The sequence below is a fragment of the Lolium rigidum genome, chromosome 7, assembly GCF_022539505.1.
Source record: "Lolium rigidum isolate FL_2022 chromosome 7, APGP_CSIRO_Lrig_0.1, whole genome shotgun sequence".
NCBI lineage: Eukaryota > Viridiplantae > Streptophyta > Magnoliopsida > Poales > Poaceae > Lolium > Lolium rigidum.
The window spans coordinates 56,875,127-56,889,097 of NC_061514.1; the positions used below are offsets into that span (position 1 = coordinate 56,875,127).

At 48.7% G+C, this 13,971-nt stretch overlaps 1 protein-coding gene across 1 annotated transcript; it reads left to right on the forward strand.

The window, feature by feature from the left end:
• Positions 1 to 3,746: 3,746 nt before the first annotated feature.
• LOC124676592 (growth-regulating factor 3-like) lies at positions 3,747 to 7,350 on the forward strand. Its single transcript, XM_047212630.1, has 4 exons — positions 3,747 to 3,861; positions 3,961 to 4,190; positions 5,161 to 5,542; positions 6,733 to 7,350. The coding sequence occupies exons 1-4, from the start codon at positions 3,761 to 3,763 to the stop codon at positions 7,193 to 7,195; spliced, it is 1,176 nt and encodes a 391-aa protein (XP_047068586.1). The 5' UTR covers positions 3,747 to 3,760; the 3' UTR covers positions 7,196 to 7,350.
• Positions 7,351 to 13,971: the final 6,621 nt, after the last annotated feature.

Consider the following 13,971-nt stretch of genomic DNA (forward strand, 5'->3'; position numbering starts at 1 on the left):
TGTAGCGAGGAAAGGGAACACCGCCATGCTCTGTCAATGTTGGAGGGAATGGAGATGTACCGGAGACATGGGCAGACGTTGATCGAGCTGCGCGCAACCAGCGCTCGCTGATCTTCTTGGACCTACATTTCAAATCCTAGATCGAAATTCAAATTCAAACCGCAGAAAAAGTACGGTTGCAAAAGCTCATTAATTGCGTGCATCATACACCAGCTAAGGTTGGGTGAGGGAGGGGAAGCATGCTTCCTCGTGGCCCGTCACGTGCACCAGCTGTCCTGGAAAGGCCGAACCGTAGCCGGACACCTAGGCAGGGACACTCAGCGCTCGCCGCGTACAGGTGCCCTCGTCCCGCGACGTTGAGGTGGCCGTGGACCTCCGTTCGATCGAATGGACCATCCACCGCACCCATCCTCAGCCGCTGCCATGTTCATGTGCTCGATCCTTCCGATTCCTAATCCCAAACCCGAGCTGTCCCCGCTGTTCTCCTTATCCTGTCGCCGGCCGGCCCACATATTTGTGCCGATCCATGCCAAGTTCTGATGAAAAAGAAGGAGCACCTGATTTGCCATGACATGCCTAGACATCTCTGCCTAGACACATCTGCGTTTCAGCTATGGTCAGTCTGGACCGTGGTGTCTGATAGATGCCGCGATGCACGTACTGAAAGACCCATAGACGTAATTGTAAGTACTAATAGGTTTAGGTAAAATGTAAGCTAAAATATGTTTATAACCGTTGGACTTGCGACAATAGTATTTAGAGCCAGAGGAGTAACATTTCAACTTTACTTCGGAAGGAGTATTCTGTGTCGCGTACGTAGAAACATCGTTAAAAATACAGATGGGAGAAAACAGGGCGACATGGCACGAACGTGGCGCGCGCAGCACGGGCCCTGTTCCTACACATGCTCATTCCTGGCATGCCAAGCATGGAATGGAACCGCATCCAATCAAAAGGCCTAGCTTAGCTTTAACCGCTTGCATGAGCCGTAAGGCAACGGAAAAGTTGAGCCGTGTCAGCGCAAACTGCCCCTCCTCCTGGCATGCATGCATGCTCTTCTCCGTCAGTTTTTGTACTCGTAGTACAGGCTGCGTGTCTGTGCAACGACTGCGCTAAAGATGGAGCTCGTGCGTGAAACAAAACAAACAAACATCCGAGCCGTGCCCGTGCGTCCGTGAAACTGTGATCGCTCCAGCTCCAGCCTCCAGGGGCAGGGACGATCACGAGAGAGAGCCCGGCTGCACGTGAAGGCCGACGTACGCACCCAGTTTGGCTTTCTCGACGGGTCGCTTTCCTTGGGTCGACGATCTTGACCGTAGTAAATATTGTTGTTTTCTTGCGAGAAAGAAATTGCGCTTGCGCGCACACAACACACGCAGCGTTACGTTACGTAGGGCATCGACGGAACAAGTTGACACAAACGATCTTCACCGCAGTAATTTCTTTCTACCACACTCAACCGGGCGCGAAATAGCAACGACTATATATACTTTTGAGTTTTGAAATTACTTCACAAAAAGTCAATTTTGTAACCTAAATTTTGTAGAGCTTTGACGAAATGAACCCGAACACAAAATCCTAATCGTTTGTACCATAAACTATTGAATCTCGGTCAAAAGCTTAAAATAAACTTTTCTCCATACTCCAATAATACTACTTCCTATACAACTGGACCAGGGAGAGGTTAAGCCTTCGGTACAAAGCAACGTGAAAATGGCAAACTTTGAAACCTACTTCAGCAATAGCATCTCCATTTCGAACCTATGAATAATGAAAGAAATGGTGGTGTGCATCACTTCGATGTAGATGATGGGGCTTCGCTCTCCATTTAAAAAAAAAACATCTCCACCTGCGACCTTAATAGCGACACTAATATTTTTTTATGCTCGGGCGCTGCTTTTGGGCCACACCGGCAACCCAAAAGTAGTCGGCTGATTTTGGAACCCAATAAAGTCGTCGGAAACCATGTGTCGACACGTATACTAGGGGTGGAACTCAGGCGCATTGCCACTCGCGACACGACGGATTCCGCCTCGGGTGTCCCGCCTAGCAGCCACACTGCAAAACCCTACAGCTATTCCATTGAATTCCCCCTCTCGCCATCCGATCCATTCTCTCGCGTGCCGCTCCATTTGCCGCCCGTCTATCCAGCTTGTGCCCAGAGCACGCCCTGGAATTCTTGGCCGCCGCTTCCGGCATGCCTCCGAAAAAGAAGGCATCGACGAAGGCGTGAGCGAAGCCACGCAAGGTCCCGCCGAAGGAGAAGCCGATAAGCATGTAGGAGGAAGAGTGGTAAGAGAACCACAACCAATGTGCCATCATCACGGCGAACCGAAATACGTTGCCTGGCCGGCGACGACGCCAACGTCGCCACCACGGCTGCGGTAGAGTTGGCGGCGCAGATCTGTCTCAGCCTAGGAGGCACACAATCCGAAGGCGCAAGAAGCAACTTATTCATCGCCAAATGCAGTCACGGGGCCAAGTCGGCTATTTTAGAAGGAGCATATCATCATCTTCTCGAGCTTCTTTACCAAGCCTCCTTTGTTGCAGATGTGCTTCATCCCCGAGTTCAGAGACATCGCATGGATTAGCGATCCCACCGCCATGTTATCGCTTGTGAGGGCGCCGCGACACGAGGGTTTTCGCCACGACCTCAAAATTGAGTACGCCAACTCGCTCGCTATGAGCTGGGAACTCGCAATGAAGGTGGGCATGTCACCAACAGCACCGGCCTGTGGAGAAGATGTGAGCATATAAAGGAGTGGAAGACGAAGATGAACAGGGCTAGCCATCGGGTGATCAATTCCCGTGGCTGGCCGCGCCGGCGGCTCAGATTCCGGCGAGCGGCGACCCAAATTCTATGCGCCAGTAATAGCGACGACGATCGGGTTCCGCGCGGGAACGAATGGTTGGACTTTATGTCCCGGCTCGTATCTCCAGCCGGGACAAAAGGGCTGCCAACAGGGCGCAAAAGGTCTCAGACCCTTTTGTCCCGGTTAGATGCTCCAACCGGGACAAAATGCCTTAAAGAACCGCGACAAAAGGTCACGTAGATTCTCGATGATTTCGGGACGATGTGGCCTGCCTATTTGTCCCGGCTCCGGACTGGGCCGGGACAAAAGGCCTGGACGGAAGGTCCGTTTTCTATCAGTGGTGGGTACAATTTCACCGAGGCAAACTTTTCTCAGCACGGTGAGGGAAAAAATGGAGGTTTTTTTTTATTAGGACCTCCTTTATGAATGTGGAAGGGGAGGTGATTTTAGCAGCTTCAAAATCTTTATGTATGTTTGGGATCCGCCACGTCTCCGTGTATATCCGCAAATCACCCTAGCACTACTAGAGAGCAATACCGGGTAGAGAAAGGAGTAGCTACCCCAACCAAAACCGAAACAACACAAGTATTGTGCGTTAGCTGGAACCCACTTCCCGTGTCGGCCTTACCCTCAGCCTCAGCAGAGCGCCCTAGCTAAGCTATATCACCATTCCATTCAGCAGGGCTCCCTATATATCCCGCTGCCCCCCATCTCCCCTCATCTCATTCTCATCCCGTCAGGCAGATCCAGCCACCGCCCTGCCCTGCCCAGCTCACACGCGCACAGCACCGCTGCGAGCGAAGGGGGAAAGAGACAGAGCCAGCAGGCAAGTAGGGGGTAAAAGGCAAAAGCACGGCACATTAAAAGAGAGGCCAGGCCAGCCGGAGGCAAGCAAACCAGCCGCAGGCAGCAGAGAGAGACGCTAGATAGATAGTAGAGCGGCATATATGGCGATGCCCTTTGCCTCCCTGTCGCCGGCAGCCGACCACCACCGCTCCTCCTCCTCCTCCTCCATCTTCCCCTTCTGCCGCTCCTCCCCTCTCTACTCGTAATAACTCAACTCTCTTCTTCTTCCTGCCAACTTTCTAATCGTCGTCGGTGGGTTGCTAACGTTGCGAGAGGCTCTCTTGTGTTTATCTATGTGCAGCGTCGGCGAGGAGGCGTCTCCGCACCAGCACCAGCAGCAGCACGCGATGAGCGCAGCGCGGTGGGCGGCGCGGCCGGCGCCCTTCACGGCGGCGCAGTACGAGGAGCTGGAGCACCAGGCGCTCATCTACAAGTACCTCGTCGCCGGCGTGCCCGTCCCGCCGGATCTCCTCCTCCCCATCCGCCGGGGATTCGACTCCCTCGCCGCGCGCTTCTACCACCACCCCGCCCGTACGTACCACCCCCTCCCCGCGCGCCTCCATTGCTCCTGCGGTTCGCTCTCGTTTGTTTGTTTATTCAGATCGAGAGATTCAGGTGTTCTTAGACCTCCGGTCTCATTGTTAATTGCTCCTCGGTCATTTGTTAATCCTTCCCCGGATTTGGTCGCGGAAAGGGGTTCTTATTATTCTAATCCAAACCTCGTGCTCGTTCTAAGATTTGCTCCTCCTCCTACCACCTACCAGCCATAGCATCTCCTGTCTTAATGCTTTTTTTTATTTGGATTCAAGCCTCATGTGCTGTGGTTTGATTAGATTAGATCAGATGCGAGCACCGCACACATGGCTCTAACTCATGGCCCGCCCAGGCTAGCTAAAGAACTAGTACTACCAAAAGAGGTGGTGGTTAGTTTATTATTGGTCCTTCTGATTGAGTCATGGGGGTTATTCCTGTCTGGTTGTTGGGAGCCTCACCCACGCATTCACACACTCACTCACTCGCTGATGGTCCTGCGATCTCGAGCCATCCTGCATCGCATCACATGGACCCCCGAGAAACAAACAGATAAACAATCAGGCACCACCGCATGTAGGACACCAGATGCACACAGTTCCGACTTTCCCCAGGAAATTATTTCGCGTTTCGTCGTGCTTGTGGGGTGAATGATTGGGTGGGAGTGCATAGATCCAGCTCTATCGTCCTGTTCGCCGTCGCCGGCAGGCAGGCTGGCGGCAGCCATGATTGATCGCTACGGGTACGCGTTAAGACTAGACAGTAGACACGCGTTTGGGTGCGCCTTCTTTTGACCGTGATTCCATCCTCGTCGGATTGGTGGGAGGCGTCTCGTCGTCCTGATTTGATTATCTGGTCCCTCCTCCGGATGTGCACCGACACATACATACGTACATACTACTGATTTATGCATGAGCCATCACCATCGTTGTTGACCTGGGCTTCTTCTGTGTGTGTGTGGTCTTTGCAGTTGGCTACGGCTCCTACTTCGGCAAGAAGCTGGACCCGGAGCCCGGGCGGTGCCGGCGCACGGACGGCAAGAAGTGGCGGTGCGCCAAGGAGGCCGCCCAGGACTCCAAGTACTGCGAGCGCCACATGCACCGCGGCCGCAACCGTTCAAGAAAGCCTGTGGAAACGCAGATCGTCGCATCACCCCACCCGCAGCAGCAACAGCAGCAGCACAACCCCGCCGCCAGCGCCGCCGCGTTCCAGAGCCACTCGCTGTATCCGGCGATCGCCAATGGCGGCGGCGGGGGCGGCTCATTCGCCTTGGGGTCTACTCAGTCTCAGCTGCACATGGACAATGCTTCGCCTTACTCGACCGCTGGTGCCGGTGGAAACAAGGATTTCAGGTAATTTCTACTGCCTTCTCTGCAAACTACCTGCCTGTTTAGCTATCTGATCGCTGTCAGGTGGATGCACTGATGGAATGGCTGATATACATGTGCTGCTTTCATTTTTGTGCTTGATTGCATCAGTAGACAGACAGTAGGATCTTTTGAGGCAGCAGTAGGATCTATGTTCATCAGACTAGCAGTGCTCTTCTGGCAATATGTGATGATCTGTGGTTGCTTAGGTTATCGATCTGCACTATCTGACCATGCTTTCCGGGGCCAGATTTCAGCAGAAACAGAGTGGTCGCTCTGCTCTGATGGAAGTTCCGGCCAGGGTGTTTCTAGACTAGATTCACACGCATACTACCTGCAAAAGATGGAACTGTATCTGGGGTTTATGTTCAGAGCTAGTGCCTGCTGCTCTCTGCCAACTGCTCTACAAATCATAGACCTGTCATTTATTTCTTCTTTATTGTTCTGCTGACCGCGGTCTGTTTTTCTTGTTTGGGGCTGAACTAGAAAATAACGTCAGTTCTGCCCCAGATTAAATTTATCTATTTCTGCCTTTCTGACCGGGTACGTCTCATCCTATGCCTGAAACCATCTGAAAAGGCTAGCATGATTATGGATGTCCATATCCCCTTTTGCCCATACTTCTGAAGCTTTTATTTTTTTTGTTCCACCAGAACTTTGTGAGTTAGCAATTTTCCTTTACCGAAGCTCTGCCATGTGTAGGGTTTACCTGCGGGGCAGTCGGCACATGATGCTGCATTGTTGCCAATCATGTTCGCGTAGATGTCTGGCTTCCTATTTTTGTTTTTGTTTCGTTTTCCTCCTGTCATGAACTTCTGCTTAAAGTGTCAAGAAACAATTATCTTGTCTCTTTTGTTTTGTCTAGTGCCAAACAAGCTTTCTAGTTTTAGAGAACACTTGAAGCCAACTGTATCATTCTCAGATCACTATTATCCAATACTATATAAGTTACAGTTACACAAGTTTCATTACAGTGAGGAAAGCTCTTTTCCTTTTTTGCGGCAAGAAAGAAAACTCCACAGAGTTTCAGTTAGAAGTACTTTTTTTGAAATGTTTGCTTTTATACCTCAGGTTTTTGCACATGATGTACTACTTTGTCCCGTGTAAATGTTTTCATATGTTTACTTATGTATTGTTCACAATATACTCATCGTTGGCCCATCAATGTGCTTCAGGTATTCTACTTATGGAGTGAGGTCTTCAGCGCTGGACGAGCAGAGCCAGTTCATCACTGCAGCCATGGACACCTCCATTGACAACTACTCGTGGCGCCTGCTGCCGTCCCAGACCTCCTCTGCATTTCCACTGTCGAGCTACCCTATGCTGGGAACACTGAGCGACCTGGACCAGACGACGATTTGCTCCCTGCCCAAGACGGACAGGGAGCCACTGTCTTTCTTCGGGAGCGATTTCGTGACGACGACGACGGTGGACTCTGTGAAGCAGGAGAACCAGACGCTGCGCCCCTTCTTCGACGAGTGGCCGCCCAAGGCGAGGGACTCGTGGCCGGAGCTCCAAGACGACACCAGCTTCTCGGCCACCAAGCTGTCCATCTCCATCCCGATGACCGGCTCCGACTTCTCCACCACCACCACCACCTCCCCGTCCCCGAACGCCAACGGTATATACTCCCGGTAGACGCCTGCCGTGCTCGCCGATCTGATCTGCGCTGATTTGCCGAAGTTTTCTGATCTTCCACGACGTCCTCAAATCATCACAGATGAGACTGATGAGTGAAACCGACCGTGATGTTTATGTGAGCTGGCCGCCCCTTGCTCGCTCGTTTTGTATGGATGTTGGATGTTGCTGCCTTACCTTCGTCGTGCTCGTGCATGCACCACGAACAAAACGCTCAGTTAATTTGTCTTCCTGTAATTTTTCCCGGCATATTATGCTTCCATGTTTTGCCATATGTATTGGAGCTCGCTGGTCAAGTCTTGATATATGGTCACGCACGACATCGTTAGCTGTTTCCCACGAACTCAGCTGTCAGCTGCTGAAATGACCATCCTTTTCTGCTGGTATAATCGAAAGTTCTCTTTAAATGTACCAATGTATCTTTGGAAGTTATCTGTCAAATGTGTATCCATGTCCTGCATAAATCTTCGAACTAAGATGCGATGCTCCTTTTCTTCCTGGTCAATCCCCGGATCACATGGCTGGGTACAAGTGGTAGCATCTCGTGTCTCGCTTTGTCTGGGCGTCAGGGCAAGCCCGGATCCGGGGCTAGCTTCATGCGCAATCCTCCTCCGACGACGAAGGAACAAACTGGGTATGCACGGCACACGTATCGGTGGCATCTCTTTGATGGATCGGCAAGTTATGGGCGCACTCCGTCGGAGCAGATTTGCTTTGGCGTGTTGAGACGCAAGGGGACACGGTTCTCTTCCCCTGGTCATGGGCACCGAATACTGATCGATGAGGTTTAGAGACTTGGAGAGTTGGAGAAAGTGCAACAATAATGCTGGATCTGCTCAAAGCTTCCATGGTTGGTGGAGGGACTACGGACAGTCTGTAAACCTCTTGTACGTGGGGCAGCGCCTGCACCTGTGTTGCTGGTCTCGGAAGCAGGCGACGCGGCGGTACAGTTACGACGCCCGCCGTAGTGCAGTACGTACTGGGAGGGTACAGTGTTGGGATCTATCTTGTGTGTGAGGCTGCGGTTTGGCAGATGGCAGGCAGCGAAGGCATGGACAAGCCGCCATGGATGGATCGGGGTTCAGGATGAAGATCTCTGCTCTTTCTTTCTTCCTGGTATACTGTAGGACGACGACGACGGAACGGCGGCCGATTATGCGACGGAAAGCGCAGGCGTGCATGGCACAACTCGCATCGCATCGGATAGCTTGCTTTCGGGTTGGAGCTTATCCATGGCCATTGGCCAAGTGGCATTGTGGCAACGAAGGGGTGCGGATGAATCGTGGATGGACCAGGGGGTATGTACAGTACGTACGTGGTACCGGCTCGCGCATGTGTCCAGACCGGTGCGTGGTGGGCGCGGTCGTGCGTCCTACGCGAGAAGATATCTAGTGCTACCACCCCTTTGCATGCTATCGTGCTACCGTACAAAAAAACGTATTTTATACGTGTCAAAAAATTATACGGAAAATTGTGAGTGTTCATGAAGCATGTCCCTACAACATCCCAAAATTTCATATCCAAAATCGACATGGACACTGAGAAACAAAAAAGAGAAAATCAGCATGAATAGTGCTACCTAGTGTCACAAAAAGACAAATCAGAAAATGACACTATTCATGTTGATTTTCTTTTTTTTGTTTCTCAGTGTCCATGTTGATTTTGGATGTGAAATTTTAGGATGTTGTAGGGACATACTTCATGAGCACTCACAATTTTTCGTACAATTTTTTAACACGTATAAAATACGTTTTTTTATACGGTAGCACGGTACCACCTAAAGGGGTGGTAGCACTAGATATGTACCCCTGCAACGGTTTCGCATCTCCCGGCAGAACCAACGGGCATGTGCATGAGGAAAGGTCCGCCGCGTGAAGGTGGGAATGGCCGGATCTAGGGCCGGAGCTGCATGGGGCCGATCTCCCCGGTCGACGCTCCATGCCGTCAGAAGCTTCGATGGTGGTGGAGCGCTCCGTCGACTCTGAAAGCTGCTTCACGGCTATGGTCACGCGGGCCATGCAGCGTCGTCTGGTAGCCATGGTGCCGGTGGTGCTTGGGCACCTCTAGGGGCCTTTCGTCGATTTTCTTTTTCTTGAGGTACCTTTTGCATTTGTTGTTGGACACGTGTCATGTTTCAAAGTTTCGGGCGGTGTCTATGTATGATGTATTTTTGCTTGCAATGTGGTGCGCATGTACTTTCATAAAACATGTAAAAAAGGGACATGTGTGCTTTGGCGAGCGTACTGAACGGGATTGAAGATGTGAAACAAGAAAAAATCGAAGTATGTCCTTTGTGATGATAATGCCAAAAAAAATCTCTAAGTTGGGTTGGCTCATCTGTCTCCCATCCTTTCCCTTAGGCCGGTAATTAGAGGTCTCTTAACTTTCCTCTTCCCTATTATGAATTTGTTTTTTTTGTGTGCATAATCATAAAATAGAAATTATTTGTTGTGATCCTATGAAGCAGTTCAATTAATACTAGAGCCACGGTGAGGAGGAGATATTTGAAAAGTAGGTTTTTAATTATGATCTGATATACTCCCTCCATTCCAAAACACGTTTTTCAACTTACATAAACTAGATGACTCCCCACGCGTTGGTGTGGGAATGTTTTGAAAAAAAAAATGCATCCATCAAGAAAAACTAAGACGAATAAGGAGCAAATGAAAGAGTATTCTGGTCGCAGAGTCAAGAAAAATCTATGCTCCCTTGGAGTATGAAACATGAACATCACTTATCTTCCCATGATTGCAAAATAGTTAACATATTCAAAAATAAATACCACTGTAACTGATGTTAAGTTTTTTTTTTGCCAAATTAAACATCCAGTAGAAGAATCCAAGAAAGACAAATGAATAAACTCTGGCAACAACATAGACCACAAGAATTATTTGATTACAAAAAAGAGAAACAAAAGTAAGCATGAATGTTTATTGCTAGTTGTATACTCCTGTATGATGGACAATTAGCTAACACCGTGTACTAAATAAACATGTGTCATAATATTGATCAAAGAATGACATTATCTAGACTCTTCAACCAGTCCATCCACGCTGACCTGTTGAGTATCATTGTAGTGATGGAAAAAATAATCCTAGTAATGCAAATAATGTAAGGTAACAGTTTTTGCACGAATAAATGTAGGACATCTATTTTTTCTACATAGTTCGTTTTCAAGGATGCAAATGCATTTTGGACGTCACATCATATATCTGGATCGCCAAGAAAATTTACAAAGTCGTCCAAATGAAAGTAGTACCAGGCAAGAGAAGGCTACACCAACTGTAATTTTTATGATCGAGGCGCTCAAACTCCACCCCGTGGACAGAAGCATGCTGAAAGCCTGAAACTGGTATGTCAGTTCTGAACTACTGATGCCAATTTACCACTCATGATGGCATGGTTGAAGCAAAGCGACCTGATGGATCCGACAACATATAGGAAAAACAATTTAGATTACATGTTCGAGGCGGCTGGAACTATTTTTAGATGACCTTGGCCATTCTTTAGATATTTGAACTCCCAGCTTAGTACCCAAAGTATGACACAAATAGATTTCCTTCTTTGCTCCCTGGTTTGACAATCTTGTTGTTGTATCAGCAGAAAATTAAATAAATTCAGAAACCTGTAGCATCCTTCTTTTGCAGGCTGAGACATCAACAATCAAGTATTATCATATATGTGGCCTGAAAAAGAAGAGCCTTATATGCTACTTTAGAGAACGTGCTCAACTTCCCTTGGGAAATATTAGCGTCCACAGATTTACCGATGCAAATTGAAGTACTGATAGAAATTAGATCCAATATCCAGTTGCTAAAAAAGCTGTGACAAAATAGATAGTAACAAATCACAAAATGTTATGGCTTAACTGGCTTGAGATAACCTGAATCTGAGTAAGGAATATGGAGAATTCCATTTGCAACCTTGAAGTGAAAAAAGATAGTACTCTAATGCAATCTCAGTTTGCAAGTTCGTAATAGCAATGTCACAGAGCATACATCAGTATAACCTGTGTACACATAAAACATCAGTGTCAACAAGATGCAAAGCAAAATAAATCAAGCCCAAATTCCAAATAGCACTAAAACTTGCCAACAAATTTGGGGCCGTGAGTAGAATGAGCAGGTGAATCTAACTGAACCTGGGCGGCAAGCATCGTGTACGATCTGCTCAAAGTGGTAGAAATTCACCAATGTACTGGAGATATGGATGAGTGTTGGCCCCCAAAATTCACTTGTGTGTAGGGGATAGAGATGATGAGTCTTGGCTCCCTTGCTGTCACCATTCTTATCCTCATCGTGTCAGGACTCCGAAGCGGCCGCTGACCATGTAGCAGTGATGGCGGATCATGATGAGTTCCACGGGTGTCGTTCTGGACTGGGAGAGGAGAGGAATCGATGCAGACAGTCGAGGCACATCATAGAATTTATAGTGGGGAGGGCGATGCAAACAATCGAGGCACGTCATAGAATTTATAGGGGGAAGGGCGATCCTGCACAAACCTCTCATATACTGCATCAATTCCCACTTCGGGTGTTTCTCGCGAGGGGAGAGGAAGTGACGTGGACTGATTGAAAGGAGGCGGTAGTCGGTGGAGAGGAGAAACAATTGTGGGTTGGCTGCTATTACTAATGAGCCATCGTAATGGGCATTATGATTGTAGGGCATATTAATCTCAGGAACCATGATTACACGCAAGGAACCATGACTGCACCGAAATTTCTCAAAGAAAAGGAACAAAAAGAAGTGCTTAGAGCAATAGCTTAGTGCTGGGCCTGATGAGGTGGCACAGTTGCATGTCAAGAAAAATAGGTTAGTGGGGATGAACTTCTTAGTTATATAGGATACGGAAGAGTATAGATACATTTTAGTTATAGTTACATTTGTATCTAGAAAAAAATGACCAAGTTATTGGACAGAGGGAGTAGAACCAAACTCTTATTTAAATATTTAAGTTATTCTCTATTTTCTTACACAACTCTCTTGCCATTGAGTTCAATTGGTAAGGTCCAAGTGAAAGGACAAGATGTCGCCTAGAGGGGGAGAGGTGAATAGGCGATTTAAAAGCTCTTACGGATTTAGCTTGTAACAATGCGGAATTAAACTAACGTTTAATTTACAAGCACAAAACCTAAATATGCTAGGCTCAACTAAGTGCAATAACAACAACTATAGCTAATCAAGATAGTCACAATATATATATATATATAAACAACAAGTGATAGCAAGATATAATAAATACTTCAACCTCGATGGCTTTCACAAAGGAAAGTAAGCTCGAGTATAGAAATAATCGAGGCACACGGAGACGAAGATGTATTCCCGTGTTCCCTTCCTTCGCAAAAAGGTACGTCACGTTTGGAGAGGTGGGGATCTCACGTAGGATTTTCCAACGCCACGAAGGCTCACCTTCTTCTCCAAGCCTATCCCACGAAGGAATAACCATTTTCTTATGGCTAGCTTTTCCTCCACTCCGGAGATGGCAACCAAAACCACTTCACAAGCTCCATGAAGGAGAAGCCCTGGCCCCTTCACAACCTTCCACGAAGAGGTCACCGGGACACCAACCAAGCCAACTAGTAGGTCACCCTCCAAGAGTAACAAGCTCACGGTCTCTCACTAACTAATCGGGGTGGGGAGCTCAACACTATGCAATGATGCAAAGCAAGAACACCAAAGGTGTTCAAATCCTTCACACTCAAATACCACCAAAACAACAAATGCTAGGATGAGATTAGAGAGGAAGAACAATGGAGGAAATCAACAAATGACTCCAAGATCTAGATCTAAGGTGTTCCCCTCACTTAGAGGAGAAACGGATTGGTGGGGATTGTAGATCTAGATCTCCTCTCTTAGATCCCTCAATAATGAGCAAGAGTCATGGGGGGAATCAAGAGATAGGGCAAGTTCTTCAAAGGTAACAATGGAGGAGAGAGAGTGAAAGAACTTGCCTAGCCTAAGGTGGAAGAAGGCCTATTTATAGTCTAAGAAAAAATAGAGCTGTTGGGTGAAGACTTTCCTAGCCCAAGGTGGAAGAACTTGCCAGCTGGTCCACCGGGCGGAGCGCCGGACATGCCGGCGCAGAGGCCGGCAACACCGGCTGACAGGCCGCGCAGCAGCCTACGGCCCAACCGGGGGGAGATCGGTCGATCGGGCTCTAGGCCGGCCGGTCCGGCGACCACTGGGCGGGGAGCCGGACATGGGCCGCGAGACTCATGGAGCGGGCCCGGTGTGCACGAGCCCAGCAAACGGTTCCCACCGGGCAGGCCGGTGGCTGGCTCGGCGGTGCCGAGCGGTGAGCTGGACTGCAAGACCCCCCAAAAACCTTTCCTTTTTCTTTTAAACAAAAAGTGCTCCCGAACTCCGATTGTCATGAAACTAATTTTGTTGGAAATATTGAGACTCCTCACAAATACTTTTAGATGATTTTAGAGAGGGAGCCTCCCAACGTCAAGAAACGGTAAAGACGTCCAAACTCGAAAACGCAATAGAAGACGCATGCGGATTCCATTTTCGATGAATTTGGGCTTGTTGAAAAGCTAGCAACAAGCTCAAGAACCTCACACAGAGAAACACCAAGAAGCAAGAAGATTTATGGAATTCAAAGCATGCAAAGGGTTGAGCTCCCTAAGACAACGTGATCAAGTTACTCAGCCGACAGCCCCTCTTGATAGTGCGGCTATCCATCCTATAACCCGGTCTCCCAACAACCACCTTGAGAGCGGTAAAAGGAAAACCTAGCAAGGCCATGCCTTTTTCTTGCGCATCCCGCTTGA